Consider the following 12,721-nt stretch of genomic DNA (forward strand, 5'->3'; position numbering starts at 1 on the left):
GGGTGGGTTGGAAGAGGACATAAATGATGATGGATACAAAAGTGGTCGGAGATTGCATGAAATTGAGACAACAGGCAGAATTTTAACTGATGAACCCACTTGCAGTGGATGAGGCCGGTTCCTGGTCGTGAACCTGCATGTTATTGGAACTGACATTGCCATTAATCACGGTATTAGCATCCCACGTTTGGGTTTTCTAATCAGAGGAGGGTGTGACCATGAATCACATGGGACTCTTCAAGCCTCAGAATTTAAGGGAACCCTGGCAGGGGACAGAATGGATCCTTACTTAAACTGTCAGGTCAGAGACAGAAACTTCAATACTACTAGTATCGTTTGCTAATGAACAACTAGATGTCAAATTTGAAATTCTTCAGCCAGCCAGTTGACAGCCTCCTCCTCAGCCTGGTGTAGGAGGGCAGGGAAACTGATGCTGAAGCACATGTTGAGGTACTTGTCAATTACATGTACCATTGTTTACACGACGCCACAGTTGTACACAGGTCCCCAACAGAAGAGGTTGCTGCGGCAGGGCCCGACTCCAATGTGAAACATGTTCAGCTTTACCCATTCACTACACAGGTCAAAGCCTGGGATTTCCAACGTGGGATCAGTAACCAAGTTCTCATTCTGGGCTGTGTTATTGTGTTGTGTCACAGGTCTGCAGCATCAGTGATGGAGTCTTCATGTGGGAAGGCTGTCCGCTAGTTCTCTTGGGCATACCTGGAGGTTTTACTGTAAGGACCATAAAAACCTGGGATGGGATTCTCCCCTACCCGGCAGGGCGGGGGGTCCCGGCGTAGTGGAGTGGCGCCAACGACTCCGGCGTCTGGCCTCCCTAAAGGTGCAGAATTCTCCGCACCTTTAAGGGCCAAGCCCTCACATTGAGGGGCTAGGCCCGCGCCGGAGCGATTGGCACCACGCCGACTGGCGCCAAAACCGGCACAACGGCCTTTGACGCCCGCCGGCCGGTGTCGGGGCTGGCCGAAAGGCCTTCGCTGGTTCGCGCATGCACCGGTGCGTCAGCTACCGCTGACGTCACCACCGGCGCATACGTGCCGGGTGATTCTCTTCCGCCTCCGCCATGGTGGAGGCCGTGGCGGCGGCGGAAGAAAAAGAGTGCCCCCACGGCACTGGCCCGCCCGCCGATCGGTGGGCCCCGATCGTGGGCCTGGCCCCCCGGGGTCCGATCGCCCCGCGCCCTCCCCAGGACCCGGGGGCCCGCTCGCACCGCCGACCCCGCCGCCACCAGAGGTGGTTCAAACCACGGCGGCGGGAGAGGCCTCCCAGCGGTGGGACTTCAGCCCATCGCGGGCCGGAGAATCGCCGTAGGGGGCTCGGGGCCACCGGAAATCCCGCCTCCACTGTGGCACAAATTCTCCGCCACCCGGGAATTGGCGGGGGCGGGGTTTCCGGCGGACCCAGGCGATTCTCCGACCCTGCGGGGGTCGGAGAATTTCGCCCCTGAAGAGAGATATTCTTCCCAGCAGTTGGGAATAAGAGGCTAACTTCTGAAGTGAAGCAAGTGTGAAAGGAACAGGTGAGAAGTGAGCAGGAGTGTAGACCCTTACTCATGGATACAGTGCTAAAAGTTAATTCACTGTGAGAGCAGAAATGGTGAGTGGCATGTCACATTCAAGTGCCAACCCCCTCTTTGACTTCACTAGCCTTCTATTGCACAGCACTCCTTAGCATAGAATTTACAGTACAGAGTATGCATGGAATCTGCACCGGCTCTTGGAAAGAGCACCCAAGCCCATACCTCCACCCTATCCCCTCAACCCAATAACTCCACCTAACCTTGGGGGGGGCCCCGCTAATCACGTTCATATGTTTTGGTCCTGTCCAAAGCTAGGGGAGTTCTGGAAGGAGGTGTTTAGGGTAATTTCCAAGGTGGTGCACGTGAAACTAGAACCGGGTCCCCGGGAGGCCATATTCGGGGTGTCGGACCAGCCAGGGTTGGAAACAGGTGCGGAGGCAGATATCATAGCCTTCGCCTCGTTGATCGCCCGAAGGCGGATCCTGCTGGGATGGAGAGCAGCCTCTCCACCCTGTGCCCTGGCATGGCGGGGTACCTGTTGGAATACTTGACCCTTGAGAAGGTTAAGTTCGAACTAAGGGGAGACTCGGAGGAGTTCTACAAGTCATGGGCACTATTTATTATGCACTTTCAAGAACTGGATAACATTGAACATTAGTTGGGGGGGAATGGGTGGGTGGGTTGGGCAGGGAGGGGGCCTATGTATGTGAAAGATTGCTATGGGTAATCCCCGATTCCTTTTTTGTCATTTGTTTATGTTAACATGCGGGCTGATGTTTGGGGGGGTTGGTGGGAGGATGGGATCGTTGTTATTGTTATGGGGTTTGATATATTTGTTGTTGATTATTGTTTGTTGTTGGGGGGTGTAAATTCAGGAGAAAAATTGTGAAAAAGGAGAATAAAAATATTTCAAAAACAAAACTCCACCTAACCTTTTTGGACACTAAGGGCAATTTGTCAAGGCCAATTTACCTAATCTGCACATCTTTGGACTGTGGGAGAAAACTAGAGCACCCAGAGGAAACCCACGCAGACACGGGGAGAACGTGCAGGCTCCACACAGACAATGATCCAAGCCGGAAATTGAACCTGGCACCCTTAGCTGTGAAGCAACTGTGGTACCATGCTGCCCAAGTGGAACTTGAGGCACCTCCTTACAGCTACAGCTGAACTCATCCTCATCTTATTGCCATCCTGACATACATCCCACAGTCAACCTCCGTAAATGTTGTTCCCTCATCACAATCCATTTTTCATTCATAATTTGTTGCTTTCAGTCCTTAGAGGGTCCAGAACATTGAGGATATATAGGGAAGTAGGGATGACCTTCCAGTAATTACCACCCCAACAACAGTGGAGGATCACACACTAGAAATCAGCAGACTATCAGATGCCCTGGCCATTGGAAATTTCTGGTCACCGAATTAGATATCACAGTGTAATGCATAGAAATGATTCATGCACATCTGGAGTCACCAGTAACTTTGAATCCTTTCCCTGGTCAATTCTAATTCATGTCTTTCATCCCCCACAGGTCCTTCAAGCACAACAAAGGGGCTGATGCAGGAGGAGGGTGAGTCTTCAGTGGAAGTCACACACTCTGAGGAAGCCACATACTCTGAGGAAGCACCATCACATTGCTCGTGCCCAGAGTCTGCAGTGGAGCCCTCAAGGCAGATAGCTGGGTTGATACATCACAGGTGAGCAGGAACTGGAGGCAGGGACAGGCACTGGACCCTCAAGGTCAGCTCAGCTGGAGACAGATGCTGAACCTTGGGGTTCATTGGTCAAGAGGTGTATTATGGAAATGGGTATGCCTGCCCTGCCTTCAGTGATGTTATAAGTACCCGTTAGCTAAAGCAATACAGTGCAAATAAAGCAGCATCTAATGAAAAAATACTGACATTTCAATTCAGAATATTTGATAAATATATATTTTTGAATGAAATTCCAAAATAAGATTACCACAGAAAAATACAAAAAAATTAACAAGCTCCAAAACCACAAGTCAGTCCAAAGTGAAAAAATATTAGATCTATAAAAATCACATTATACAAATGATTAAAAACAGCAAATAGACTTTTGTTTATAATATAAACATTACATAAGTAGTATTTTCCTTTTGTGACAAAAGAAGATATCTTGTACAAGAAGAATCAATTAAAGGTAGTCAGTCCATACTCCAGGAAGCAATTGACAGCATAGTCTCCAGGCTTGGGTTTTAAATTCCCACACTAACAGCTCAACCAATACTCAGTGCCAGTGTCATTGAGGGTATAAATGAGGAAGATACGCCACATGGCTTATCATCTCTATTTAAGCCATCACGCTATACTGCTCAGAAGTACAGGAATTCTGAATTGCTGAAAAGGGGAAGGATCATGCATTTCAAAATTCCATTCATCCCACAGCAGTGTATCCAAAATCCAAGCACAATGGGGCAGGAATTTCAAGGCCTTAATATTTATTACTGACGATCCTGTGGAATATTTCAAGGGCGAAAGGTGGTGGAAGAAGGGACTATGCTATATTTCCTACATTACATGAGTGACTGCACTTCCAAAGCATTTTGGGATGACCCAAGGTAATGAATGAAAGGTGCTGTTGAAATGCACCTTTCTTATTTTGTTACGAGATTACATATAGTAACTGCTACAGGCACTCCTAGAAAAAGAAAAGTTGACTCAAGGAGTGGGTGTGATGCTTCTTTATAGAGTTGGGTGAGTGGTTTGAGGTCCTAAGGTGTCAGAGCCGAGAGAGAACCTGAAGAATACCCCAGAAGCTAAATACAGGAGTTGGAATCTTGAACATTCATTAGCGTCAAGTGAGTTGTGCTTAACAACATATACTGGCTCAGGAATGGCATTGATTATAGAGTATCCAAAACCAGCGTCAAGTGAGTTGTGCTTAACAACATATACTGGCTCAGGAATGGCATTGATTATAGAGTATCCAAAACCAGGATAATCATTTGTAACCTTCACTGATCTTAAAAATCTTATTTTCATTGATATACTTGTTAACTTAACAACAGAACAACTGTAAAAGATCACGCATCAGATGACAGCCCCCCTGTGGATGTGAGGAGCAACGTTTGTAGAAAATTATGCTGGGGTACCAATGAAGATGGAAACATTCGCTTCTGCAGGGTACACACTCAAAACATCTGGTATTGCAAGTAGAAATGCTTTGAAACTTGCACGTAGATCTGTGACAACATTATTCATGTGGTAAAGACTATATTTATGTGCAGAATCTTCCTACTCCATTAGGTTTATGAATGAGACTTGGTGGAGTTACCTGTCGGAAAAATAATCAAACAGATTTTAAGATTACAGATCATTATTCCCCTTGTATTTAATAGATCTATACAAAAATAAAAAATGGTGTTTCAGTTGGCTTTGAATTTGTATGATTATGGTGAAAATGATAGTGTATAGTGATTTGAGTGCTGAAATTCGTGCTCGTCAATGTTCTACTACCTTGGCACATTCCATCCAAGTAAGGAAGAGCTTGCGGTTATCTGGTAGTTGACTATATGCTATTGATGTCTCAAAGTACCACTTTTGAACCACTTGTTATGTAGGCCATTGTGACAGTCAATTGATGCACACCAAGTTCATACAAATTGCAATTGGATTATTAAATCTGATATTGGTGATGTGTTTTAAGGAAAAATATCAGCCAGGATTTTAAGAGAACTCCTTACTATTCCACAAATAATGTTAGAGATTTTTCACGCAAATCTTAACAAGTAGATAAGCTTTAGTTTAACATGCGGTAGCACAGTGGTAAGCACTGTTGTTTCACAGCTCCAGGGTCCCGGGTTCAATTCCTGCTTGGCTCACTGTCTGTGCGGAGTCTGCACGCTCTCCCGCTGTCTGAGTTGGTTTCCTCCAGGTGCTCCGGTTTCCTCCCAAAAGTCCCGAAGGTGACCACTATTAGGTGAATTGGATGTTCTGAATTCTCTCTCGCTGTACCCAAACAGGTACCGGTGTGTGGTGACGAGGGGATTGTCACAGTAGCTTCATTGCAGTGTTAATGTAAGCCTACTTGTGACAATAATAACGATTATTATTATTATCTAAAATAAGATACGAATATCAATTTTGCTGAATAGATAAACCTGTTTTATTTGGCTCTCAGCTGAAATCCAGTGGAATGGCATCAAAATTCTTCTGGGACTCAGAAACACTAGCTAGCATTACAGTTTCCAGTAGCCTCACGTCGAGCTGTGGGTCTGGTAAACCAAAACAAGACACAGGGCTTCACTTCCTCACATTATTCCCTGTATCTGTGCAATTCTTTTCCTCTTCAGACAATTGTCCATTTCTCTTTGAAAGCCACCACTGACTCAACTTTCACCACACTCAGGCGGTGCATTCCACATCCTGATCACTGACTGCATAAAAAAATAAGTGTTTCCTCATGTTGTGTTGCTGCTTTTTATGTTCACCTTAAATGGGTGCCCTCTGGTTCTTGCTCCCTATCTAAAAGGATCGAGAATGAGATTTAAAATGATTTGCAAAATATGCAAATGTATTGTAAGAAAAATTGTTCTACACAGGGAGTGGTTTGGTTCGGGAATGTACTGCCTGGGAGGCAGATTTAATGGAAACATTCAAGAGGGTGTTAGATGATTGTTTGAAAAGAAGCAATGTGCAAAGATATGGGGAAAAGGCAGGAGAATGCCACTAAGTCATGGTCATTTGCAGAGCCAATGCAGACACAATGGGCTGTATTGTCGCCATCTGCACCATAATGATTCTGTAAACTATGTTGCCCAGACCTGGATTCCAGTTGAGAGAAAACCAATGATTTGCAGAGGGATTTATCAAAACTTTTACTTTGGCTGTCTGTGCACCTACTGATAAAGCCCAGGATCCTGAATGCTTTCTTAACCTCTTTCTCAACCTCTTCTGCCACCTTCAATGATTTGTGCACATATACTCCCAAGTCCTTCTGCTTCTCCAGCCCTTTTAGAATTGTAATCTTAATTCTATATTGCCTGTCTTCATACTTCTTACCAAAATGTATCATTCCACATTTATCTGCCACACGACTGTTCATTTCACCAGCCTGTCCATGTCATTTTGAAGCTCATCATTCACAATACTTCCAAGTTTTCAGTCAGACAAATTTTGAAATTGTGCCCTGTATACCCAGATCTAGGTCACTAATATGCATCAGAAAAAGGGTCCCAGCAATGACCCTTGGGAAATCCCGTTGGATAAGAACACAAGAACTAGGAGCAGGATTAGGCAATTTAGCACCTCGCGCCTGCTTTACCATTCAATATGATCATGGCTTATCTCAAGTTGGCCTCGGCATCTCTGCCCTTTCTCCATAACCCTCCAACCCATTACTTTTTTAAAAATATATTTTTGTTCAACATTTTTACAATAATGCACAAACCCGCCCCTCGTTCCCCCCACCCAAACACTCCACCCCCCCTTACTCCTCGACAGCAACCAGGTCGCCAAAATGTAAAACAAACAAGCCCCCCATCTCTGGTGGAACCCCTCATCTGCCCCTCTCAAAGCAACTTTCACCTTCTCCAAATACAGGAATTCCCATTAAGTCCCACAGCCACATAAAGGCACTTGGGGAGAAGCTGACCTCCACCCTAACAGAACCCGCCTGCAAGCACTCAATGAGGTAAATGCTAAAACTTCTGCCTCTGCTCCTGACTGCAGTTTCGGCCGGTCTGACACCCCAAATACAGCATCCAGCGGACTCCCTCAACCCTTTACTAATTAAAAATCTGTCCATCTCCTCAATGAATTTACTCATGTCCCAGCATCCACCACACTCTGGGGTAGTGAATCCCACAGATTCACAACCCTTTAAGAGAAGTATTTTTCTGTTTTAAATCTGCTACCACTTTTCTGAAAACTATGATCTCTCTAGATTGCCCCACAAGGCCATCCAGTCTACGTCTACTTTGTCAATATCTTTTGTCATCTGATACATCTCAACTAGATTGCCTCTCATTCATCTAAACTCAAGGAATTATAGGCCTAACCCACACAATCTTTCTTCAAAAGACAAACTCCTTGTCTCTGGAATCAATCTAGTGAACCTCTTCTGAACTGCCTCCAGTGCAACTGCATTACTCCTCAAGTAAGGGAACCGTACACAGTACTCCAGGTGCGATTCCACCAATGGTTACAACACTTCCTTATACTATATTACATTAGTAATAATAATAATCTTCATTAGTGTCACAAGTAGGCTTAAATCAACACTACAATGAAGTTACTGTGAAAAGCTAGAAAGGCCAAAATTCCATTTGCCTTCCTCATTACCTGCATGCTAGTTTTCTGCGATTCATGCAAAGGGACACCCAGATTCCTCTGCACCAAAGTATTCTGAAATTGCTCTCCATTTAGATAATAAGTTCCCTTTCTATTTTTCTCAACAAAATAGAGAACCTCACACTTATTCACATGTAACTCCATCTGCCAAAATTTGGCCCACTCACCTAACTTATCCATATGTAAATGTCTTTACTACGGACCGGTTAGCCCAATATCTGTGGTGGGAAAATTGCTGGGATGGTGGTAACTGAACACCTCGAAACATTTGGTTGATCAGGCGGAACCAGCATGGATTTGTGAAGGGAGGGTCATGCCTGACTAATCTTATTGAATTTTGTAAAGAGATGAATAAGATCGTGGACAGGGCAATGTCTATGGATGTTATTTATATAGACTTCCAGAAGGCATTTGGTAACGTCCCACATAAGAGACTGTCAACTATGGTGGAAGCCCCAGGAGTTGAGGGCAAGTTATTGACAACATTAGGAAATTTGTTGAGTGGCAGGCGACAGAGTGGGGATAATGGGCAAAAACACTAATTGGTAGGAAGTGACTAGTTGTGTACCACAGGTGTAATCATATGTATATGGTAAAGATCGTGAAGGGTTAATTATTATATCTCTGTGCAAGTCAAAAACTAGAGGGCGCCACTGCTTCTCTGTATTTAAGTCAGACCCTGAGGGAATTCTGGTCCGGCATTAGGAGAAGATTAGATTAGAAAGAATTAACACAAGGTTAGATCATAGTGTAGTTAGTGACTATTTAGATTATTGAGTACTGCTAGACAGATTCAATATTACTTAATTATTAACTGTAGCTCAGTAGAGAGTGTAAACTTCATTTAATTAATAGTTTCATAGTAAATTAGTTTTGTTTCAATCTTTTGATTGGTAGATTCTTTATCAACAACACATTGTATCATTCTGGAAGAAAAGACAAATAACACAACATATTACCATGAATGGTAATATAATAACAGGGATCTGTGTTGGGACGTCAATTGTTCATTAATGACTTGGACTATGGCGCAGAAAGTCATATATCCAATTTACTGATGATACAAAGTTAGGTGGCATTGTAGAACAGCCTAGGTGATAATACATCCTTGCAATTTCATGCTAACAGACTAGGTGAATGGGCAAATTTGCGGCAGATGGAATTCAATGTAAGCAAGTGTGAGGTTATCCATTTTGGACAAAAAAAGAATAGAACAGACTACATCCTACTTTAGTGGCTGGTTTAGCTCAGTGGGCTAGACAGCTAGTTTGTGATGCAGAACAAGACCAGCAGCGCGGGTTCAATTCCCGTACCAGCTTACCCGAACAGGCGCCGGAATGTGGCGACTAGGCGCTTTTCACAGTAACTTCATACTTGTGACAATAAACGGTTATTATTATTATTTAAATGGAAAGAGGTTAGGGTACAGTGAATTTCCAAAGGGACTTGGGGATTCAGGAGCATAGATCCTTAAAATGCCACAACAAGTGCAGAAAATAGCCAAAAAGGCTAACGGAATGCTAGTATTTGTATTTTGAGGATTGGAGAATAAAGACACTCCAATCTCTTGTATAGCACTCACAGCTACAAAACCCTGGTTAGACCCCACTTGAGTACTATGAGCAGTTCTGGGCACCACACATTAGGAAGGATATTTTGGCCTTGGGAGTGCAACGTAGGTGTACTAAAATGATACGTGGACCATGAGGGTTAAGTTAAGAGATCACTGAAATTAGGCCTGTTTTCACTCGAATTTAGACGGTTAAGGAATGATCTGATCGAGGTATTTAAGATATTAATGGGGTAGATAAAGATACACTACTTCCACTGGTTGGAGATTCTAAAACTAGGGGACTTATTCAAAAAATTAAGGCTATGCCATTCAGGAGAGGTTTGGGAAGCACTTCTTCACTCAAAGGGTGGTACAGCTTTGGAACTCTTTCCCACAAACAGCAATTGAAGCTCAAACAGTTGTTAATTTTAAATCAGAGGTAGATAGATTTTTGTTAAGTAAAGATAGTAAGGGATATGGGCCAACAGCAGGTACACGGAGTCAGGCCACAGATCGGCCGTGATCTGATAAATGGTAGGATAGGTTCAAGGGATTGAATGGCCTATTCCTGTTCCTATGTTATTTTCTCATTGTAACTTCAAACCCCACCTATTTTAATGTCATCTGCAAATTTAGCTATAATACATTTTATCCTTGCATCCAAGTCTTTAACATAGATTGTAAATAGTTGGGACCTGAGGACCAAACCCTGTGGTACCCCACTTGTTACATCTTGCAAAACATAAAAATATACATTTATCCTGACTCCCTACCTCTATCAGTTAGCCAATCCTCTATCCAAGCTAATAATTGACTCCCAACACCATGTGATCTTACTTTGTGTATTAACCTTTTGTGCGGTACCTTACCAAATGTCTTCTGGAAGTCCAGATATACTACATCTACAGGATGTCCATTATCCACTTTGCTTGTTACATCTTGGAAGAACTCTAGCAAATTAGTCAAACACAATTTACTCTGGTGGATTGCGTTCTGACTTTCCAAATGTCCTGCTATTACTTCCTTATTGATGGATTTGAACAATTTCCCAACGACATATGTTAAAAGAACTGGACTACAGTTTCCTACTTACTGCCTCCCTCCCTTTCTGAATAAGGGTGATAATAATTAAGCATTAGCATTGTTCCAATCCACTGGAACCTTTCACACATCATGGGAATTTTGGAACATTAGAAACAATGGATCCACCATCTCTGCTGCCACTTTCTTTAAGACCCCACGATGTAGGCCTGATGCCCTAGGGGCTTGTCTGCCTTTGATCCCAATTGTTTGTTTCTACTTTTTCCCTATTGATGATGATTGCTCTAAGTTCCACCCTTTCTATTACTCTGCATTACCTGTTACTATTGGGATGGTACTAATGTCCTCCACCATGAGTGCCAGCGATCACCCAGCTAATCACACACACTGAAGGATTCTGTTCCCATTCGGGTTTATCATGCCCTACATGTTTAATAAAAGTAAAACCTCCAGGTGACATGTAGGGGATCCAGCTTGAGGGCCTTTGCGACGGCTCCACTGCCATTGGCCCGGGTAAGTCCGGGGGTCCGGTGGTACAGTCAATAGTCAAGATGTGGAATCAGCTGAGGAGGCAATTTAAATTGGAAGGGATATCAGTGTTGACACCACTGTACAGAAACCATAAGTTTAAGCTCGGGGAGATGGAGAGGGATTTGTATCTGGAATGGCAGTTTGCGGGATTGGATGGGTTGCGAGCGAGGTTTGAGTTACCGAGGGGGGAGTGAATTCAGATATATGCAGGTTTGGGACTTTGCAACAAAGTAATGGCGGACGTTTCCCAGGTTCTCGGGGTGTACCGTGTTGGAACAATTGCGGCTCCCGAACGAGTTGGGAGAAGATAGGATTGGAGATATATATGGGGGTTGGGGGAGCAGGGGCAATAGTTTGGGGTCTGAAAACGAAATTTGCTTATTGTCACAAGTAGGCTTCAAATGAAGTTACTGTGAAAAGCCCCTAGTCGCCACATTCCAGCACCTGTTCGGGAAGGCTGGTACGGGAATTGAACCGTGCTGCTGGCCTGCCTTGGTCTGCTTTCAAAACCAGCGATTTAGCCCAGTGTGCTAAACCAGCCCCAGTGGGTCTGTGGTGTGAGGGTCAAAATTGTACAAACTATGGATTATGAGGTTGAGTGTGTTGTTGTGTATGTTACTGTTCTTTGTACACATTTTTGTAATAAAATACATTTTTTTTAAGTAAAATTTCCAGAAAACCATACTTCTTCTTTCTCAACCACTATATCCCACCCCTTTGTCCCGGTGTCACTGTAGTCTGTTGGTCTGTTGTCTGTCAGGTCTGTTGTCTGACTTTATTTTTTAAATAGGAAAAATGTATTTTTTTAAAAAGCTTGTTGAAGCTCAAATGATAGGAAATACACTGAATGACATATTTCCAACCTTTGATTATTAGTTGAATAGATCACCTGTATGTGACTGATGCATAAATGCCATCCATCACTTCCAGCTAGAAATCCAGCAGACATTAAAATGGTAGATGTGCAACAGGATGCATTCCTATTCCATTTTTGTACCCCAACTGTTCCAGCACTAAACACAAAATCAGTAGCACATTCTGGAAAACATTTTCTCTATTTAAGATCAGCAATTGCAAAAATTTAAGTATATTATGTATTTACATTTGACTCTGTGTTAGATGATGAATTTAACGAATGAAAAGATTCAAAACTTGATTCTTACCATCAGTGATTATGTAGTCAGCAGCAAAACTTTGCATGTATTTTTTACTGGAATGAAATGTTATTTGTAAACTAGAGCTATTACTGTAGAAGGAAAATGGCTTGTGGTCTCCACAGAACCTACAGAAGAAATCAGAAGATGAATACCGTTAAGTCTGTTAAACAGTTTGGATATCTTACTGATATTCCTGAAAGCCAGTGATTTCAGAACAACACTGATAATAAGTACATTAAGTATTTTTTCCTTGTATTTAAATTTGATTTTAATACATGTATTTTGAAAAAAGTTATTTTTACTTATTCCATTGTGCAGGAAAAGCAGTAGTCACAGCTGTCACCATGCTACTTAGCATCTAAACACAGATGATTAAGTATGATCAAATATTTTAAAATGCTTTGAAATCAAATATACTTCTTACAAGTTAAAATTTGAAGTTAAAAAGTTTGTATCAAAAACAAAGGTAAGGTGGAGAAAACTCAAATTTGGGAACCTTCAGCTCAATTTCAAATGCAGATGAAATTTCAGTTCATGTATCAGGAGGCTATCTAGACACCAATATTACAAGAATTACTTTCTG

The 12,721-nt window shown here is 43.0% G+C and overlaps 1 protein-coding gene across 2 annotated transcripts in view; it reads right to left on the reverse strand.

Annotated features, from left to right (window-relative positions):
* Positions 1-3,451: 3,451 nt before the first annotated feature.
* LOC119968899 (suppressor of tumorigenicity 14 protein homolog) overlaps positions 3,452-12,721 on the reverse strand; it is a 71,762-nt gene continuing 62,492 nt past the window's right edge. For both annotated transcript variants that reach the window (XM_038801869.1, XM_038801868.1), the window contains exons 11-12: positions 12,145-12,263; positions 3,452-4,840 (exon numbers count right to left, since the gene is read on the reverse strand). In XM_038801869.1, the coding sequence (XP_038657797.1) occupies positions 4,815-4,840; positions 12,145-12,263 (145 nt within the window). In that variant the 3' untranslated portion in view covers positions 3,452-4,814. The remainder of the gene's footprint in view (positions 4,841-12,144; positions 12,264-12,721) is intronic.

The sequence above is a fragment of the Scyliorhinus canicula genome, chromosome 7, assembly GCF_902713615.1.
Source record: "Scyliorhinus canicula chromosome 7, sScyCan1.1, whole genome shotgun sequence".
Lineage (NCBI taxonomy): Eukaryota > Metazoa > Chordata > Chondrichthyes > Carcharhiniformes > Scyliorhinidae > Scyliorhinus > Scyliorhinus canicula.